The sequence below is a fragment of the Prorops nasuta genome, unplaced genomic scaffold (assembly GCF_024137725.1).
Source record: "Prorops nasuta isolate Cenicafe-Biocafe unplaced genomic scaffold, Cenicafe_Pnas_1.2 PNAS00019, whole genome shotgun sequence".
Lineage (NCBI taxonomy): Eukaryota > Metazoa > Arthropoda > Insecta > Hymenoptera > Bethylidae > Prorops > Prorops nasuta.
Genome location: NW_027116816.1, coordinates 5,314,878 through 5,336,643, shown reverse-complemented (window position 1 = coordinate 5,336,643; position 21,766 = coordinate 5,314,878). Strand labels below are relative to the sequence as shown.

The 21,766-nt window shown below is 39.7% G+C and overlaps 1 protein-coding gene across 3 annotated transcripts; it reads left to right on the top strand.

The window, feature by feature from the left end:
* Positions 1-252: 252 nt before the first annotated feature.
* LOC136780382 (tyrosine-protein kinase-like otk) lies at positions 253-21,594 on the top strand. 3 transcript variants are annotated; one of them, XR_010823754.1, is made up of 10 exons: positions 253-438; positions 4,766-5,065; positions 15,863-15,986; positions 16,078-16,511; positions 16,650-16,946; positions 17,031-17,603; positions 17,685-17,960; positions 18,037-18,222; positions 18,308-19,916; positions 20,116-21,594. XR_010823754.1 is itself a non-coding variant. In XM_066738695.1 (9 exons), the coding sequence occupies exons 1-9, from the start codon at positions 336-338 to the stop codon at positions 19,354-19,356; spliced, it is 3,336 nt and encodes a 1,111-aa protein (XP_066594792.1). In that variant the 5' UTR covers positions 253-335; the 3' UTR covers positions 19,357-21,594. The 3 variants fall into 3 exon arrangements, 2 of the variants coding, with proteins under 2 accessions (XP_066594792.1, XP_066594791.1); XM_066738695.1 differs by having other exon boundaries at positions 18,037-18,216; positions 18,308-21,594; XM_066738694.1 differs by having other exon boundaries at positions 18,308-21,594.
* The last annotated feature ends 172 nt before the right edge of the window (positions 21,595-21,766 follow it).

Genomic DNA, 21,766 nt, shown 5'->3' with positions numbered 1-21,766 from the left:
TCATTGTATTGACAAACTTGAACGTGTAGGTACAAATCAACTTTAAAATAGAAAATTTTCTGAAAAATTTGAATGTTGAAAAAAGAATTAACTTAAAGTTTGTTGAAAGCACGCAGCGCCCCCTTGAAATTCGAAAAATGTGGCACTCGTGGATAAGTGAAATGGCGGGTTTTAGTTGCTATCCGAAAGAAAGAAGCAGATGTCGCTTTTCCTGGCGTCTTTGGCGCAGTATCGCGCGTCGCATCGGGCAATTCGGTTGTCAAGTTCGTTGCTGTCATTTCGAGAGCTGGAAAGATGACAGCTACGTGAAAATTTAAACGGCTTCGTTTGACCGTATGGGAGATTGTGTTCGTGCATTTGTAAAAACGAAGTTTTCGTTCACTGCAAAACTGGCCAGCATGCGAGCTCTAAACGGATTTTGCCTTCTGTCCTTACTGGGTGAGAACGAATTACACATTATCTTCCTTACCCCACAGGATTCCCTCTTTTTATGACCAGCCGGCACCTAGGGTAGCTACGTATAGTATAGGGCAAAGGCTGATTCTCCCCTAGACATATATAATTTTCTTTCACGGGGAAAACTAATGTGTTTGCAAAATCTATTTAGACTAATTTTGAAAATAGAGGCCTGAAGCTCATACTTTGGATTGTACCGGTATATATTATTCATAGCTTACTTCACGTTACTGCAGCATAAAGCAATTAAATTAATTCACAAAATCTCATTTTGGATTGATTGTAAAAGTAAAACTCAAAATTTACTACAATATCAAGAGACACGGTAGTGTCTTGACGGCAAGTACATATAAAAGTTGATAAAGACATGTCTATATATAATACAGTGAACCTGCCAGTTTTTAAAAATGCTCCTTTTCTGTCCTTTCAAATTTGTGCTTCCTTAAAATAAATGCTTACCAGCAATTTAAATTATATTCTACGTGTCAGAGTAATTTTTTCCTTCAATATTCAAAAAGAGAAAATCCTTGGAATTAAGGATGTGTTTCCAAGGAATATTTAACTCTAACATTAATTTCCCCTACATCAACAATGTTTACCACTTTATCTAACACTTATTTAAAGTACAAAATTAAAATTCGACGAATATAAACATGAATGTAGTATGAAAAGGGGAATCTTAGATCTCATATTCACGCTACTTATCTGACTACAGAGGAATTTCATGGGACTTGAAATTGGAACATTAGTTAGGAATTTTGTATTCCGAATTTTTCTCATTCTTGGCCGTATGGGTCTGGTCGGTTTTAATGCTGAAAAAGTATAATTTGTTCGCGAGCAAATCGACCGATTTAATCCGGAACACAGAAACACACTTGCACGTTGAGGCACGGCACAAACACAGATGGCAAAAGATATTTGAGCTGATTTATGTGAGCTGTCTTCGCGGTTGTTGGCTGCGGTTGCTGCTTTGCTTTTGTGTGCTGGGTATTGCTATTTTACCCATACGTGTACTTGCCCTTTATCGTAAGTGTGTTGGTGCTCCTCTCAAAGAGAACCGGTTCGATAGCCCCTCGCAGAATATACGCGAACTCTGCGAAAAAAGGGGCCCGTATTCATCTACCTAATATATTAGGACCATTTAACTATCCTTTTATGCCTGCAGATGTCTGCTTCTCGTCAGACAGTTAGCGCCTCTATCGCTAATAATTCGCCCTACGAATTTCTAACCTAGAATTTATTATTGCTAATAAATTCGTGAGAATATCGTTTAGAAACTAACCTGATTAGTTCGAAGTTGTGTTTAGGTTCTTTTCTAAGATCTCAATTGTATTTCGAGAGAGAATCGAAAAGGGTATTTGAGGTATAGGATTAGAGTAGGTAGGCAGACAGTTTTTATTGGTATAAAAGCTTGTTGACCCATGTTTCGAGGAACTTGTAAGTCTTAGCTCGGGTTGCATCGTCCGAGGTACAAAGTGGGCTCCTTTTGGCTTCCTTTGGCACGAGTGGTGTTGGCAGTGGGGGAAAGTAGCAATATACGGAGTTTTCAAAACCTCTTTGATTGTTTAAATATATGGGAATTGATAAGCTTCTGCAAAAAAATGTTCACATAAAAGTTATAGGACTCCAATTAATTATACTTACCAGCCACATAATTTTGATCTTGTGTATTTTGAATAAAATGTAAAAGCCATTTTTAATCTTTAAATGGAGCCTACCATTGTTGTTACACATTCTCAGTTAGATAATCTCAAGAGATTTCCAAAACATTGCAAATATACCATTTGATTCAATCATTTTTGCAAGATGTTTCGATTAGAAGTTGTAAATATGCGTGTGAAATTAGCTGAAGTGGTGTGTACTATACATCACCACTACGCGCATACACGCATGTCATTCGCCTGTTTCTAATTAGCTTTATCCTTCGAAATATCTCATACACGCTTCGATTAAATCTTATAAATTTTGGAAAAGTTTTGAGACTAGCTCCAAAACCACTGAACAAAAGATGCATAATTCCATTTAAAAAATTTAAGGTGACCTTCAAATATACAAAGCTAATAGTTCATTAGCCTGTTAAATAGAATAATTAAAATTCTGCAATTTATGTAAGAACAATTTTTAAGAAAAACTTATCGTTTTCGAGATATTTTATCGTTGGAAGAATTTTCGAGAACCCAGAGTATATACTAAACTCTATCGCTCCATGGCTACGTATATTGACAGGCCAGCACTTTAGTATTCATCCCGGCCCGCTGCTCCTAATTACACGTCTTGGATTACGAATGAAAACCTGAAAAGGGTACTACTGTCCCCTCCACCCCCTTCTCTCTCCACGCACTTTTTATACGCTCCCCCTTCCACTTCACCCTTGCACTCCTCTCTTACCTTTTTTTGCTCTTTCAGCCTCAAGCACTGAAGCCCCTTTGTTCCCGCTCGCCTATTTTGCACACGCTCAAGTTTATTAATTTCATTCTATACGCTACAGTTTCATTTACGAAAAAAACCAGCCTCGTTTAGCCTTCTCTCATTCGGCAATTAAGTCTTTCCAGAATGCTTGAATATAGACGCCAATCTTCTCGAAATTAGATAAAAAGTTTAAGAAAATTCGAAGATGTTTGGAGTGGAGTGTAAGTTTCTGGATCTGCGATGGAGAAGAACGTAAACAAATTTCAAAACGCACGTGATCCTTTTGGTGTTTACGTCTCGAAGACTCGCAGTTGTGCAGCTGCTTGAAAAATGTTCAAAAGGGCAGAATAACGTCTGTAGACTGGAAGTGGGTAGGGGGGAGGGGGGGGGGGGGTAGGAAGTATGGTGGGGACGGTTGCATATGTTCGAAGAAAGGAATCTCAGTTTGGATTTAAGGCAATCTTGGGAGTAGGTCGTAAAGGCGGTCCTGTTTATCCCTCGGGAAGCTTTCACGACCGGCAGCTATGCCCGCCGATGAGCAAAGTATATATTTTTCATCTTTTTTCGGATAACTCGGCGGACTCCCTTTTATCTCAAAACTCGTTTGAAGTTCGCCCAAAACGTGATTGGCCTAAACTCCGGCAACTTGTAACATAACCTCCGTTCATAAGAATTATCACTATCTAAATTATTGTACTAAATAAGCTTCTTCGTACCACTGTATAGCTATTTTGTACACGAAATAATCCGAATCACTAAATAACGGTTTCCTCCCCGTGAGTCTTTCGAGACGATTCATGGTCGATGCAGCAAATCAGCTTGATGTTTGAAATCAAGTAGATGGCGTTAGTTGCTTGGCTGCGGTGGCTGGTACACCAGAGTGGCTGAACATGAATCGGGGTAATTTTGCTTGGCATTCCCACAGCGAGGAGAAGAAGCACGAGGATTATAGTGATGATGACGATGATGTTGCGAAGAGGGGCAGAAGGAAGCAATGGAGGGGAGGGGGAGTTCAGATGCCTGGAAGTGGGACTCCTTGAACTGGAAGACACGCGAGCGCGAGTAAAAACACGCGGGGGGAAAGCAGCAAGGTTTTCTTGGCCTTAACTAGCCGTATTATGCGGAACCTTTGCATTTCCAGCAATGGCGGCGGCCGGCTAGGATCAAAGGGCTAATACAATTTCCCCCTCCTCTGACTCGACGCAACCAGCACAGTTCCCTTTATATTATTATTCCCCAGCAATTCGCGACCTGTAAACACGAGCCCGTCAATTCAACTGGCGCTCTCGTCGTAAAACGCCCTCTTGTCGAAAAAATAACAAAGCTATACATATAAATACTTATATAAAGCATTAAATTTTAGGCATTTCTCGCATGAATTGAGCGAATCAACGTCACATCGTTTCTTCTCATCTCACTTCTTAGAAATAACTCTCAACTTTCTTCACCGAAAAACTTTAATTTTGAACAATTAAGTGGACGAGTCGATAAATTATCGGACAAATAAAAACGTAGGGAATTTTAATGGGATTGAGATGAATAGTTGGATAAGGTAGGAGGGGGGAGGGATTGGAGAGAGGAGAGATAGAGGGGGGATCAGTGAAGGGTTAATTAGATTAAAAGGTGTACTACGGTATAGGCTGGCAGAGGGAGATCCTCGTGTGGGCAGATTCAATCTGGTTGCTGCTGTAATTACAATAGATGCATCGAGCCTAATTACTCCTGGATATTTGGTTAGGTTTCCTAAATGTAGTCACGCGTCCCCATGATCCACAACTGATGTCTGCGCTTATGTATGCGAATGTCTGAAACTCTGGTTTATTGTTTTTTATGCGAAATGCGAGGAAGTTTTAAAGCATTGCTGAGTTTTTATTAAAGTTGATGTTATAATTTGTTTCAGTGTGCATGGTTTCGGGGGAAAATGAGTTGTTTTTTTCGGTGAGCCCTGAGAAGCACTCCGTGGTGAAGGATCAACCGGTGAGACTGAGATGCGAGGCTCAGCCAGCTTCGAGCGTGAGGTACAGCTGGAAACTCGATAATAAACCACTGGCTCCGAGCCCACGGAGGCACCAGGTCGGAGGGGATCTCTATATCACCAGGGCAAATCGCATCCTTGACAGTGGAAATTTTGTCTGCGTCGCAACTCACGTAAAAACTAATGAATTCATCGAGAGCTCACCTGCCAAAATCGATGTTCAATGTGAGTTATTTTTTAATATTTTATTATATAATCTGCCCTCTTATATCCTATAGTTACTCATTATGAAGCATTTATTCACAATTTAACATTTCGTCTGAAATAGATACAATTTTATGGAATATACATCTTATAATTAATTTAATTTAAAGGTAAGATGGACCAAGTCTGTATCTAAGAAAACTATGAATAGGAGTTAAATTCTATGCTAATAGTACGAAGGTATATGCATAAATTATTACATCGAAGAGTTAAAACGAGAAGAAATTGTTGATTGATTAACGCGAAGGTAGGTGGAGGGGTAGACAATGGCTGCTTAAGCTGGTAGAAAGGGATTTAGGATTAAAAGCTTGTAGGGTTGAGGATGACAAAGATGCAAAGTCGGTGGATCTTTTTAAACCGTAGATTTCCATTTTGGCCGTTTATCTGCGAGAAGTAGCTAGTAATTAAATCCCTTTTTCGGAGCTTGCAGCTTTTAAGCTTCTGTCGCGACCACTGCGAGAGTCACATTAGCCTTTCCTACGGGAACCCCCCTCGCGATGCTGCGAGTCCCGCGGGACGATTACGTCGTTTCTCTGGACAGATGAAAGCTGGTCGAAACCTCCGACGTATTCTGCTGAAAAAGCTCGGAATTATGGCCCCTGTAAAAAGAAGCATCATCCACTTTACTTCTCTAGCTGGTACTGCTTTACAGTCAGGCTTTTTCTTCTGAGCTCCGATTCATCGCCAACCATCAAACTCGCCCGTGTTTCTACCCTTTCAACATCCACTCGTAAATCTTCTTTCAAATTAATTTAACATTATTCACCGCTATTCTCATCCCGGTAACTTTCACCTTTTTCCTTTGTTCCAAATTAATCCTGTAAAATGTGTAATTTTGCAGTATGAAAAATTGCAAATTTTTCATACGTTATAATTTTGTCAAGGACCGATTATATATTGGGTAGTGGGGTTTATTCGTGCACCGGGAGATATTTTAGCGCTGGTTCAGTGTTAATGAACTTGGCTGGTGCGATGACACTATACGTACAAGCTTTTTTTAACTGGTTGAAACGAGCTCGTTTCACGAACGGAAGGACTGCGAGGAAAAGAAAATAATGAGCGAGTTTACGCCGCTATTCCGTATATGCTCGCGGTAAGGGAAATACACACCCCTTCCCCTTCCGTAGAACGATATTTTCTGCATGGCTGCCCGGTGCTGCAATTTTTCTATAAAACAAATTTCTTTTCCTCCGCGACCAAATTTTGCCGTTCTTGCGCATCTCCAGATTCTCCAGAGTCGTATTTATATTTCTAATTCCACATGCGCGACGCTTCCTCGTGACGTAACATACGAATTAGTTAATTTTATATACAAACGTGTAACATCTCGTATATTCGTTTTGAAATCGCTGCAAGATTTATTTAGAAAAAATGCCACGGTAATTTTCAGTTCCGATTAATCCAGCAAATTGAGCTCCCAATTAATAAAATTGCGGTAATTGAAAGCGTGGTAAAAGCACGCCTTTCATTCTTGTTACTCCCCCCACCCAACTAGAATATAATTTTAATAAAATTACCGAGCCACCCGTGTGACGCACTGTATAAATTCTTTAACACAGTTTCAGGGCGAGAAAAATATTTAATTAGCAACAATTAACTCTCCCCCTCGTCTTCCACAATTGAAAATAATTACATCTCGTCTATACTTACCGCTTACTTTGGGAATTTTAACTTGGTCCAATCAACCAAAACCAATAAAGCCTCCGGGCAATCGCTTTTTTCAAGCAAGAAGCTTTTTCCACTCGCCATTCGCGAAGATTTCAAATAAATAGTCCAGCTTCGCTCAATCGATCAAGCAAGCATCACCCACACGCTATATTCGTTATTTTGAATATTTGATTATCTTCCACGTGGTGTATTTGGCCATTAATCATTTGTAAGCTGTGCATATTCCCGACCCTCGAGTCTCATTTGATTTTCTCCACGACTCCCTTTGTTCCATTCAGATCTTTAGAAGTGAATGAAATGGGGGAGGGGGAGCACGGAAAAAACATAGAAACACGAGTCATCTCAATTATCGGATGATACTTTGCTCTTCCGATGAAGGAGTCTCGGATTTTTTTTCATATTTAGCAATATAATAACTGGTGGAAGGTGAAGGTTTCAATGGCTTTGGGCTGGATGAGAATTTGGTCGAAATAAAAGCTCACGTATTATTAAGTCGTATCCATACATGCATTTATATATACGTGCGCAACGCGCATAATCTGAACTGCAATGTAGAGGCACGCGGATCGGGGTGGCTATACAGTTAAGGGCGCGGAAAGTTGCAGCGAAGGCATCGTTAGCGAGCGCTGCCTCATTATCATGTATCGCTTTCGCATAATTATTATTACGCGTAGACCTCGAGTACACCGGAAATCTCAAATTCTGCGCGTTCGCATTAACGTCATTTCCGGCGAAATCACCCTTCTCCCTCGATTCATTAATGTAATTAATTGGAAAGCTTACCCTGAGTCTCTTCCTCCGAGAACGCTGCGTTCCCTACTTTTCTTTTCCTCTCTACGATTCGTTATATTATTTTACTCAGACTCTGCTACGAGTTTAATATCATTTTCAGAAAATTACTCAAGGTTTGTGCATTGTTATGTACATAGAATAAACATACATAACTCATTGCTACAATAAGCATTATATAATTAATATTATTAATATTATTATCATTTGAAGACATAATTAATAAATCTAAATCTATCATAATTAAATTAAAATATCAATAGCCTCATTGTAAAGGAGAAATACTCCTAAAAGCGACAAATTCCTAAGTGTAATACGAAGCACCAGACGCAGCTCGTTCACACTGTCGCCAAGGCTAAGTCCCGACACGTGGCAAATGCACTTCGACGGCAGTCGAATGTTCTAGAACAATGACGCATTTGACCATTGGGACCCGCAAATGTTACCATATAAGGTAATGTTTGACGCTGCACTTTGAGGGTAAGAGCCCCAAACGTGCAGCCCCAAAAATCAGTTCGAGTCTACAGCTAAGAGGAACCAGTCGAATCTTTTAGGACCTTCAGTCCTCTTACCTCTTAGACTTTTCTAGGCAATCATTTGCCTCTTAAGTACACTATTAACTAGCTCATAGCTCTTGGATAACGAATTGTATAGAAAGAGACATTGTAATAATTCATAATAAATCTTTATTATACAAAAATTTCTTAAGTTTGTCGTGAATCTGCGAACGAACCATAACAGTATATACGAGGTTCGAAGTTGGCTATAGTAATATAAATCATCTTTCTCTGTGTTTTCTCCCTTCTCCACTAATTTTAAATTAGTCTGGGAACATTCAACGTCATAATAATAACGCTGTTTACTGCTGTGACGAGAAGGACAATGCGAACGAGGATTCTCGGAACGTGAAAAAGTCTATTTTGGTGGAATTTTTCTGCGAAGGATTAAGAGTGGCGAGACGATAACAATAACAATAACAGCGGAATGGAAGGAGGGGGGGGGGGTGAAGAAGAAGAGGGAGATGGAGATGGAAGGGCACGACGCAAGTAGAGCAACGGCTCGTAAATTCGCGTGTTGTATGACGAGCGCGGATATTCTGCACGGGGAGAATCGCATCCCTCTCACCTCCCTCTTTTAATTTTCAACCCCTGTGCTAAGAGGGGGCAATAACACGCCAAGCGCATCCTTTGTTCAAATAAAAATAACATCGAGAGATGCTCCTTCGCGTGAAAATTCCTAATCTTACACTCTCTTTATTGATTTTTTTTTTGGAAACACGAGTGTATTATTTGTTGACTGGCTTTATAATTATTTTATATCATAAGACTCGCAAGGGAAGATGCTAGTTCTAAAATTGTTTTTTCTATGAAAGTGGAAGATCAAGTCGGAGTAGCGAGGCGTCGAGTATTCATAAGTGAGCAGACCACTTGACGTTTGCAAACATAAGTTTAGGTCCAAAGCCCAATTGGAATGACGATTTCTGAAAAGTTTTGAAAAAGTTTATTTTCACTCTAGGAATTGAAGATTGAGAAAAGAGAAAAAGTTTGAAAGAACGTAGTATTCATAGAGGGTCACCTAGAGAATTATTAGAACCTGTTCAATAGTCTACTCGACGTTCCTCAATTTTTAAATCAAGCATTTAATTATATTAATAATTCTTAAAATGTATTTCTTGTTGCTGTATATTCATGATTAATAGAGTGTACGCGTGTAAAGTATTCACAAGTGCAGAATTATTACCAGCATCTACTTTATAACCGAACAACTTGGTAGTTGGGAAGTTTGAATAGGAGAGTTTGGATGTTTTGTGGCAATTATTGAAATGGTTTGTTTCTCTCGTGGGATTGGAAGGAGGAAGCTAAGGGAGGGAGGGGGAGAGTAGTAAGAGAGGAAGTAAGGTGGAATATTCGTAAGTGCGAGTTGGCTGACGAACGATTAGCCACCCTTTCGTAGTCCCCTCTTTACTTCCCTTGACCCCGTCCACTCGAGGCTCGTACACTTGGCGTTCCTCCTGGGAGGCTGTCGACGACGTTTCGACGTCACCGCAGCCAGCAGCTTCGCGCAGCCAGGCGAGACAATGAGAGTGCAAGCAAACCCTCTCGTGAATTGACTTCTCCACCTGCTAAGGGCGAGGGTGCAGCCAAATGGGGCCCAGCCACCAGACTCCCTGCGGTGCCTCCGTGGATTTTCTCAATTTAAAGGGGATCTGCCCTCTATATACCCCTAAAATTCCAACTTTTTATTCTTTCCAATTGACGAGAATCTCAACAGATTCCTTATTATGGTAGGGATTATTTGCATCGCGTTTGGTCGATCGAGTGGAGTAAATATATAATTCAAACTAGCAGTAATTAATAAACTTCTCAAAGCGGTGACATGGAATAATGGTTGCAAAATTGTATCACGAACTTCGTCACTTATTAAAGATTAAAGTGCAACCAAATGAGACATAGTCACCAGACTTCCCAAGGTGCCTCCTTGTATTTTCTCAATTTAAAGCGGATCTGCTCTCTATACACCCTTAAAATTCCAATTTTGTATTCTTTCCAATTAACGAGAATCTCAACAGATTCCTAATTGTGGGTGGAGGATTATCTGCATTGCGATTGATCGTTCGAGAAAAGTAAATGTAAATGAATCCAGCGATGATCAACAAGCTTCTTAACCGTGACATCGAATAATAGTTGCAAAATTGTATCAGAAACTTCTCTCCATTTGCCAAGGGTTAAAGTGCAACCAAATGAGTCCCCGTCAGCAGACTTTCTAGTGTCTCGTGGATTTTCTCAATTTAAAGGGGATATACCACTGTCTAAAATCTAAACTCTCCAATTTTTTCCTCTTTTTCTCTTCCCTTCTTCCAATTAGCGATAATTTCCGCAAATTCCTCCGCAGGTGGGGGATTATCAACGTTGTCATAGGTCGATCTATGCGGGCAAGGGAATATTAAGCGGACAATGTCTGCTGCTTCGATATTTATCATTCCATCGTGTGTTTCATGCACCAATTATTCGATCGTTCGAGGAAATAGTCCCTCTAAGCGCCCTTTCATATTTCAAGCTCGTCAACCGTAACTCCGAATAACGGTGCCAGAATCGCGGCCCTGTTTCAAACAAATCAATTCCAATCGCAAGCTCCACAATGTACCAATTAGACTCGCAATTATTGCTATCTCCTGCACGTTCTTACGAGACCAATTAGCAAGAAAATCGGTAGTTTCGTTCACGAATATATTCAATTTTCTTATTACGCTTTTCTTGCTGATCCTTGCAGTATGTTTTTGTATCAAATATACACGTTAATAACTGATACAGTACAGGAGTAAGGTTTCTTGGTATCGTATGTTCTTGAAGAGCAAGATTTTCACGTAGAATTGCGTAGCTTCTTAGAGGATTTCAAGAAAGAGATATTTTATTATTTTACAAGGACTAGACCCCATTTGTACAAAATATTTCAGGTATTAGCGAGTGAATCAGTGAAAGAGAGAAAGAAAGAGAGTGAGAGAGAGAGAGAGAGAGAAAGAGATAGAGTTGTAATATTTCATGAAATACATAATGGGAGAAACGTGTGAGGATTTTCTATCCAGGACGAGAGTGGAGTTTACAGGGCGTAAGGAGTAATAAAGAGAGCGTGGATTCTTACATGTACGGTCGCATGAAGCATTTTAACGAGTCTGTCCGAAACTCGCGAGGAAAAAGCGAAAAGATTGTACGCGTCGCCACTCCTCAACACGCTTTTCCTTCCTTGTCTCTCCACTTGTGCAAGAATATCCCGTTTACTCCGAAAGGAATAAAAGATCCACCCTGATGAGATCGTAGCTTTTCAGGAGTGAAACATCAATCGTGCCAAAAGATTTCTCCAGTCGAATTGGAAGGAGCATGTGAGTAGGGGGGGGGGGGGGGGCGGGGTTATTATACAAAAATCAAAATTCAAACGAAGGAACGATGGAAAGCATGGTTCGTAGTTTTTCGCTGCATTAAAATTGAATGGAGCAAGTCCTTTTATTTCTTTTTGCTCTTCTTTGTCCTGCCGCTATTTTTTTACTTTGCTTCTTTCGAATCTCTTAGACTCTCTTCTCGCTTGTTTTCTTATTCTTCCTCGTTTTAAATTCCCCCCCCCCCCCCTACATTTCTCCATTATACTTCTTCTTTTTCGAGTCCTCCCCCTCCCCCTCCCCCCTCACGTACCTCTGCTCGGCCTTCAATCCTTCAACGTAACCTTTTTTTCATTCCTTCGTCGAGCACGTTCGGTCTAGCGTTTTCCACTCGTCACACGGAATATCCAGTTTTGCACTAGAAATCCTACAGAGCGCAAGTCCGGTTTTAAAACTTTTGTAGTTGGCTTCCCTGTCTGTTCGCGATAGCTTTTCCTCCCCTATTTTGCTTCTTCCAACTATACATAATGTCTTTTCTCTATCTGTCAACAAAAGCTTTTCAACTATTCAAACATTCTCTATTTCACCCTCCTCCTATCTCTCATCCCTTCTTGTTTTCCTGCTTTATCTCCAACCTTGGCCCTCTCTTTCCTTATACTTGGAAAAGTCGAAAAAAGACTGCTGAAAGCATATATATGCACATATATATATATACACACATAGTCGAATAGATTCCGAGAAAAAATGTAAGAAGAAAACTGGTGGAAATAAAATTACGAAAGATGCATGGAGAATCCGGTGTTAATATTTATAGCCTTATGCGCGAGGGTTTTCGTCAAGTTGAGAGTCGTCAAATATTTGCCAGCGGCTAACTTCGGTCTACCGAGGGCTCCGAGCTTTCTTCTCAAAATTTCACGTTTCCTTTCACCGCCTCCAATTACTCTCCGGGCCGAAACGGTCAATGGGTAATTGTGAAAATATTGATAGGAAAACGCGGTACGCCTCATGGATGATTAAGGATGTCCCGAGGATGTTTGCCTGGGACAAAGATGGGATTGGAAAAATGGTTATTTTGGAGTAGCGATGGAGAGGCCATTGTTGGAGAGAGTAATAATAAGCGGTGCTTTATTCCAATCAGTGACCGAGCTCGTCTCATAGGAAGACAATTAAAGCTCGCGAGAAACCAATACCAAGATGTACTTGCCGAGTCAATCGCCTCGAAACCAATTTTCACCTCGTACTTAATCTGTACCACGACTCACGCAGTCGATTAAAGCGTTAATCGGTTACCACCCAACCCACCCCCTGACTACCCCTTGAATTCGCACCAATTTGCACTCTGTAATTTATCCCCCCTCCTTATCATAGTATTTTGCATTGAATAAAAAACTCGTTGAATTAATTAATCGTAATGCGTCACCTCGATTAGGGCCCTCCGCAATTTTCTCGTGTCAGAATCTAATGTGATTCTTGCTCATCCGTATAATAATCCACCTAGTCGAATGGGAAACTCGAAAAAGCTATGGAGATTTACTAAGAGAACTCGCGAAACGTTAAATTTAAAGAGTACCGGAAGTTGAAGCATTTTATCCGTCATTAGAATCGTATGGACGCTGGCGAAGTTCTGCACTGCGAAATAAAAATTTAGAAAAAGTTTGAAAATGAAGAAAAGAAGACGGGGAAAAAGTTTCGAGTGGATTTTTGATATTGTTGCAACGATTGCAGGATATAATAAAAGGAGAGTATGAGGAAAGTATAAGGGAAAGAAAGTTTTATGCGAGTGCGGAAGCAAAGATGCTTCTTTTCAAAATTGTCGCCACGGATTTTTTACGCGAGAGAGTGAAAAATCTATAAAACGTATACAGGTGAAGCATAGATTTTTATGTAATCTCGCAGACGGGATCTAGCGCTATAGTGTCAAGAATAGAGAATGAAGCAGACCTTATAAGCGCGGACGGATATGAATTCTGAAGCGCTGGAAAAATGAGGAACGGAATATCGAGGGAAAAAAGTGGCAAACAAAATTAAAAATTTTTGTAATTCCCCTGAGAGCATTGAAAGGTAAAATAAAAATAGAGATTACGAAGAAGTAGAGAAAAAAGGAGCTTTTGCGAGTGTACATAAAAGCAGGGAAGAAAAAGAAATTTCAAGAAGAGGAAGTACGATGAATAAGAAGTTTTTCTAACATTTTTGATAACGTTGCTACGATTATAGGACGAAATAAAGGGAGAATACCGGGAGAGTGAGATATAGAGAAAAGAAAAAGAAATTTTAAGAAGACTGGGAGGATGAATAAGAAGTTTTTATAGGATTTTTGATAATGTTGCTGCGATTATAGCATGAAATAAAGACAAAGAGAGATAGAGAGAGAGAGAGAGAGAGAGAGAGAAAGGCAAGAGAAATGGAAGGCCTTTGCGAGTGTAGAAGCAGAGAGCAGAGCGGAGAATTGAGAATAGAGCAGACGTTAGGCGAGGGCGGATAGGTACAGTTCTGGAGAGCCATAAAACTTTATGGTGCGTTTGCATCGACCGAGCACACACCCCTCCAACCCCTCTCCTATCGTCCCCATGGCAACCACCGACCCTCGAGCAGACGTCCTGCATCTCCCCACTCTCCATCAGCCACGCTTCCCCCTTTACCTCGGCCCCCTCCTCCCCCACATCACCATCTAGCAAACTTCCCCTCTACCAATAGCACCCAGTACACAAAACCACCCCGCTTCCCCTTTAGCCTCGTCCTTTTCTCTCCTTACAACTCTCTTGCTCGATATTAATCGGTACTTCCGCCCCACCTCCTCCCCCCTTATCCACCTATTTCTATATATCCCGAAACGCTTTCTCACTTTTCTGCAAAAAATAACAGAAATTTTTCCTGTCTAGCCGACGACTCATTGTATCCCCCCCCCCTTCAACCCTCTTTCCATTTGCCTTACTCTCATTCCGCTTCCAATATTTCTACTACAATATAGAAAATAATATTCCTGTCGACTTCTCTCTTCTTCGTTAAATTCTGTATTTTTATATTTGAATATTTCTAAGTTTTCTATATTTATTTTATATGTATTCTATGTCGTGCTTAAGTACGATAAACGTAAATTTCAGTAAGAATGTAAACGAAGGGTTGGTACGAATTTGTTGATTCGTCGATAAACAGAGTTTCCTCTGGTGGTACCAGTGATTTTCCTGCTCACCTGGATAAAGGCAACTTTATATATATATATTATATGTAATACACGCACAAGTTTGTTCGTTCGATCTTGCCATCTGCTTTTGCCGGGTCGCTCGGTAGAGACGAACTTTTCGCGGAAGAAGCCGGCCGACGCATGCGTCACGACGTCGCTAGGCCGACCGGCGCCTCCCAGGATCGCCGTAACCTTGCCCAAAAAATGACCCTGGCCCCCAAGAAGCACTGGCTCTCGTGACCCTTTCATCCTGATCCACCGCGTGACCCGGCAATATTTTCATCGTTAACCCCCATCCACTCCCTGCCCTCGTTCCTCCTGATCCAACGAACGATTAATTCGACACTCCTTGAAATTATACAACTCCAAGTTTTCATTTTTTTATACCTCAACATCGCACATTGTTTAGGATTTTTTATCAGTTATTTATTTGTACCATTTTATTACAATATTCAGGATTTTTCCTTTCTTGCAACTCTCTCCTCGCGACCCTTGCTCGATTTTTCCGCCATCGAGGCTCGCGAACGAGTTTAAGCGCATAAATGAAGCGAAAGATCAAAGGAGCCGCGCTAGAAATTTGTAAAGAGCGACAACGAGGTAGTCGGAGCGAAATGGGCAAGGGCTAGAATGAAATTCGAGTATCCAACGCTGAACAGGCTCTTCGGATTTGGCGAATAAATTGCCATTCATGATGGGGGGTCGATGATTCGTCGCTGTAATAGAGAGGATATCAATCGATAATGAGATAAGAGCGGATTTTTTACCACGAGCCGGGGCCGGACCAGATCGGATATTCCTCGGAACGCTGACGATTTTGATCGATCCTTCTTTCAAGTGGTGACAAAAAATACGAGAATTGGGTTTCTTCTAGAGCTCTTCTTACGAGCGGTATCTCTTTGTCGAATGCGAGGGAGAAAGGGAGTTTGTTTCGAGAAACGTTTCGATTCGATTGAATCCGTTTCGGGGAGGGACAAAAAGGCTCGGCTGAGACTACTTGGCCAGAACTGGCTGCCATTGTCCTGTTTAGGGAGGCCCTTCACTCTGGAATCTAGATCCAATCAATGGCTGCATAAATTTCTCTGCAAAAAACCCCAGATCCGTTTTCGTCAAATATTTGAGGAAACGAAGGGTAGAAGCGAATAAAAGAATATTATTGTTATTTGCTATTTTGTTATTTTCGTTTTCAATTGAAATTGTGTAATTTTTTTTATTTTGTCATATCGAGTAATAATCTAAATTTTGATTGTAGGGATCAGCGAGGCCGAGGTACAGTTGCAATTGCCAAAATCAACCTCGCCTATTCATGTTGGAGATGAAGTGGAGCTGCGATGTCACGTGGATGGCTCGGGAGAGATGAAATACGAATGGTTCAGGTGATTATTATATTTTTTCTGTATTTAGTATGAGCTTAGTGATATACCATTAATCGTGGATTTTACAATTTTTGCTCCTTCTTTTTATCAGGAACATGGATACAATAGTGAGGAGCGATCGAATAGAAATAAAGAAAAAGAAGCTACACATACACGAGGCTAAAGCTGAAGACAGTGGAATGTACTCGTGTCTGGCGAGAAACGAGGCGGGCTCGTCCCCAATGACGAAAAGCTTCCCATTGATCATTTCAGGGAACGAGACAGCTACGATCAAAATGGTACCACAGGGCTTAATAGTGAAGCGGGGCGAACCAGCTGCATTGCATTGTTTATTCGAGGACGCCGACGTTGTTCAGTGGTTCTTCGAGAAAATTGGCCCACTCGAGACTGACGAGGAGAAAGTCATTTTCGAAAATGGAACCCTGCTCGTACTGTCTGCTGAGCACAGGGACCAAGGACTTTACTCTTGTGTTGGACAGAAAGGGGAAACTGCACAAACTTATACGGTCGAATTACAAATTGCTTGTAAGCTACCCTCAATTTCTTCTTATCTGAATCAGTAGTTGAAATTGGTATTTTTATTATCTGACTAGAATCACCATCAATTTTGTACACTTAATTGTAATAAAACTTCCTAATGTATACTTTTATGGTATTTTACAGACATAAGAAATTTCTCAATGGCGTCATTAGAGCCAGCTTTACCAAATCAGGTAGCTGTGGTTGGTGAGGGTCAGGAATTACAGGTGAGCTGTTTAGAGCCCTCAGGATTACCCTCCCCTAAGGTATACTGGCTAGACCCAAAGAGGCATATAATAAGCGACTCGGGATCTGTGAGAGTTCAAGACAATACTCTTATCATTGACAAGGCCAAAACTGGTGAGAACGATGGTAATTATACCTGCCAGGCTGAGAACTTGGCTGGGCAAACTGACATTCTCGTTCAGGTTGTAGTTTCCTGTAAGTACTTGTGTTTTCCTATTTTATAAATTTCTTCCATAAAGAGCTTGCGGGGTGGGTTAATGAGTCTCGTTTAATTTGTAGCTCCACCGACGTTGCAAGCTTCACCGGAATCTCAAACAGCCTTGGAAGGGGAAGCTGTAATGATGATGTGTTCTTATTCTGGTATGGAACCTCCGATAACTCACGTGGGATGGTTGAAAGATGGAGAATCTTTGAAAGAAACAGGAGGGCCCACCAGACACAGAATTTCAGACTATCATGGAAACGTCACTCTGCATTTCAAAAGCATCGAGCTTACCGATAAAGGAAACTATGTGTGCAAAATTGAGACCAAAGGATTTCCAGCGATTTACTCCCAATCGGCCACATTGATGGTGGAGGAGAAATTGAAATTCTCTCCAAGACCGATTGACAAGAAGCTAGAGTTGAATTCCACTGCTAGGGTTTCTTGCAAAGCTCAAGGCTCGACCATACCGAGCGTTAAGTGGATAAAGGAAGGAAAGGTTGATGACGAGGGATTTCCCAAGCACGTGAATGACATCAATGGCACGCTTCATTTCAATGGTGTCCTCGAGGATGATAAAGGAAGATATACCTGTATCGCTACTAATACACAAGGATCCATCAACCATACAATTAATATAGATGTAGTCAGTGAGTATCACTCATTGGAAAATTCTTGAGTTCATGATTTTTTTAAAAGTTATGTTATGAAATGAATATTTTGTATTTCAGTTGGACCTAAATTTATCGTGCAACCTCAGAACCCAACAGAGGCAGTTGAAGGATATCCAGTGATTCTGCACTGTGCGGCTGAGGGAGATCCAAAGCCAACTATTCAATGGGACAAGAATTCCAGATTGAACAATCTTGAAAGTCCAAGATTCGAGGTGTTTCCCAATGGAAGTCTTTACATCAGGGAAGTGTATTTGAGTGACGAGGGCAAATACGGTTGTACGGCCGGCAATAGTGCTGGATTTAAGAGAGAAGAAGTCCAATTGAATGTTAAAGGTATTTTAGAGCTATCATTTAATTAGACAATTTACTTGATCTTCAGATTGTTCATGGATAAAATGAAATGTTTTAGCTGGCGATAGCTATAGGTCTGACTTGGATATGGATGCTGCCGACGATGGCTCGATGATGACTAAAACAGTTACAATAACCTTGAGCGCTGCTGCAGCTTACATGGTTCTCGTAGTAGGTTTAATGCTCTATTGTCGCTATAGGAGGCGTAGGAGGAAACAGAGATATCTTCAGGAGCAAGGTGATGGTGAGAATAAAATATGCGTAAAAACTACGAGTCTGTAAAAATAATTTCAAAGCTGTTATTTTTCAACTTTACTTGTACTTTGCAGAAAAATTGGAAAACGGTGACGTTCATGAAGAACAAACGGAACTGAAGGAAACTGGGAACAATGTTAATTCTAATCATCATAAGAAAAAGGAAAATCGAGATTCTCATAACAAAAGTGACGGTGCAGATACTGCTCAGAGTCAAAGCAGCAATCAATCCAAGAAATCAAAATCTAATTACGACAAGTTAGCGGTTTCCAGGAGCTGTTTAAAGGAGTTGAAGCCACTGGGGCGTGGAGAGTTTGGCGAGATTTATTCAACAAAGTTCCAACAGGATGGTGAAAAAGAGATTACAGTAATGGTGAAAAGTTTAATCAACACTAAAGACGAGGCATCTCTTCATGAATTCAAACGCCATTTGGACCTTGTGCATAAATTAAATCACGAGAACGTGGTGAAACTGGTAGGACTCTGTAGGGAGCAGGAACCGGATTACATGATTTTGGAATTCACGGATTGGGGCGATTTGAAACAGTTCTTAGTAGCTTCAAAAAAGGAAAACGCTAGTCCAACACACGAGAAAACGGCACGAGCTCCTCAACTTTCAGTTGCACAAATTCTTTCCTTATCCTGTCAAGCTGCCAAAGGATTAAAACACATAGCGGACAAACGATTGGTTCACAAAGATATAGCAGCGAGAAACTGCTTGATTGCTAGTAATCTGACGATAAAAATATCCATGCCTTGCATGACAAAAGAACCTTATCAGCAAGAATATACAAAGCATAGAAATCAAGTGATTCCTTTGAGATGGATGCCATATGAAGCAGTTTACGAAGACGAGTATTCCACCAAGAGTGACGTCTACTCGTTTTCCTGCCTCGTTTGGGAAATGTTTCATCAGGGAGAACTACCGTTCAACAAATTAAACGATGAATCGGTTCTCACTCAGCTTAAGGCTCAGAGTTTAACGTGGAAGCCTCATAAGGCTTCTCCGCCTGCTCTTCAAGAACTTCAAAACCAATGCTGGGCTCATGACCCCAGAGAAAGGCCAACTTTCGATGATGTGGTTTCGAAACTAGGAGAAATTGTCGTCAACAGTTGCATGTAAATTTGCCATGATTTTGTCGACCTTTTAAAGGTCTTGGGACATTATAATATTAAGGATCCCTTGCTTTTGCAAGGTCACGACCAGTATACACTGCCGTTATGGGTCGAATTGCGTGAATAGGTATTATGGTTATTATACTTATGAGGAGCCTGACCCGCTCCTCACATTTAGGATACTGCCAATCAACGCTGTGCTAGTAATATTAATCTTAAGGTTGTCAACAATTGCTGAAAAACTTCAATAGTGTCATCAATGCTGTTGGCACTGCTGTTCATTTTAATGATAGCTATGCCGGATCTCACCAGCATCCATAACGTCAATATTACTTGTTACAGCGATTATTAATTATTGAATAAATGTAAAGCTTGAAATCGTATGCATGTTAAGATCGTAGGGGGACAAAATGCTTTGCGAAATGTGTGCTATTGTGAAAATAATGATGAAAATTTGTATCTCAATGTGCGTAGGAATGCTATTCGTATTTTTCACCGTATGTTGAAAGGAGTGAATGATTTTGTTGAAGGTTCGACCACATTGGACAGCAAGGGAAATCGCTTCAGGTATTTCAAAACATTTTTAACGAGAACCAAGTTTTCTATCTGAAAAAAATTGTCAGATATTTTAACAATTCCCCTGCAAGGATAATTTTTTAATGTAACAAAAAATCCTTGAACTGCTCCATCAATTTCTTCCTGTAATTAATTATGCCTTCGAACAGTTTGAGATATACTTTAACGTGTTTTTCTACTATAATTGCAGGCCTTTGCAGTCGATTTTACGATTGCTCTTCTATGCTAATATTAAATCGCGTCCAGTATACAGATGAAGGTAAAGCCAAGAATTCCGATCCATTTTTGCAATACTATTCATTAAGAGCGCGTGACAATTAACGAACTATCGAATTTTTTACTAACCCGATCAAATTTTTTGATCCCTAAGACCACTTCAAAGTTTTTACGAAAGTATCACAAACCATATCAAAGCTACAAATAAACAAAATATTTTACCTCCTCCCTTATTTCTACATGTTACTTAAGGACTTAAATGCTTAAGAATTATTTATAGCGTCAAAAATCGAAATATTTATAAATATCTTTATTATACAGTGGCTTTATATCGATACGTCTATATTTATATAAAGCATAATATAAATACAATTTTACATAAATATATTGATATAAATTCTAAGATTATTACATTTATATGAATATATTCATGTTCTGCCGATTATAGGAAATAGACATAATTGTATATAATATAATAGTTATAAGCTTCATGAGAACTAGGAATTAGTTGATTAAGTTAATGATTAGCTCGTGCAAAATTGTGTAGCAGGAATTAATGATGCTGCCTAATGAAAATTAAAAATTTATTTAGAAGATATTTTTACATGTAAGCTTAGATTAAGTGTAAAGCCATTGCAAATCGTCGGATAGCTAACATTAATGATCGTATTAATTTTCTTTCGATTTTGCATTTAAGTTAATTTTTAGCTCAAGATCAACAACGAAAATACTCATTCACGAGGACGAATTTCATCTGTAGTTTATTTACTGGATTATTATTAACGCAATAATAAATAATGTTATAGCGGTACTCATATAATTATATTCTACTGATAAGTATATGCATAAATCGAGAAAGAAATAACGATTCATAATCGTAAGAAGCTATTTAAAACAATTTTATTCGTATCTATTAGTTAATCAAAAAAATTACCTTGCCGATCAATAACTATTTCTATTCAGTATTTTGATAAACTATTTCTTTATCCATTCCTTTTCAAGATATTGTAGAGTCGACATAGTAGCCCTGAGTTTTATACAAACGATAAATAATGAATGGAAATCATTGAGATGCTTCCTTATCAGCCAAGGAATATTCTTGTAAGATAAAAGTATGTTAAGATGCTCAGATTTCGTAAGGGGATTTTAATTAGTGGAGAAGTCATTAAACAATCGGAGTCCTAATGTGCTCATATCATTCGCTCAGATATACTTACCATGTATACTAAAACGTTGCAAACCTCAAAGAATGAAGGAACAAAAGGCATAACAATAATTAAATAAACAATTCTCTATCTAGTCATATGCGATGTAATCACGGAGAAGAAATAATTGACCAGCAATCTATGCGAGTGCTAGTTCCATGTTTTCCCAAGCACTTCGATTTCTGTTTGGACAAAAACTTTTTTTAAACAATATTTTGTAAATATTTATAATTTTGTATCAACATTGTATTACGGATCTTTGAAATAGTATGTGTTACAATGAAATAAAACTTTGAAAAATATAACAGTTTTTTTCCTTATCCTATATTCTAAGAAACTTTTTTTTCCGAAGTTCTATTGTTAATTTAAATGTAAGGATGATGGGACAGGAGCAAAACACAAGTAATGATTACCTAATCA

Excerpts from the sequence above, each read along its gene's own strand:
- LOC136780382 (XM_066738694.1), top strand. The coding sequence starts at position 336 with ATGGGAGATTGTGTTCGTGCATTTGTAAAAACGAAGTTTTCGTTCACT. Across the intron at positions 439-4,765 it reads TTGCCTTCTGTCCTTACTGG|TGTGCATGGTTTCGGGGGAA; the intron begins GTGAGAACGAAT and ends AATTTGTTTCAG. Across the intron at positions 18,223-18,307 it reads TCTTCAGGAGCAAGGTGATG|AAAAATTGGAAAACGGTGAC; the intron begins GTGAGAATAAAA and ends TGTACTTTGCAG.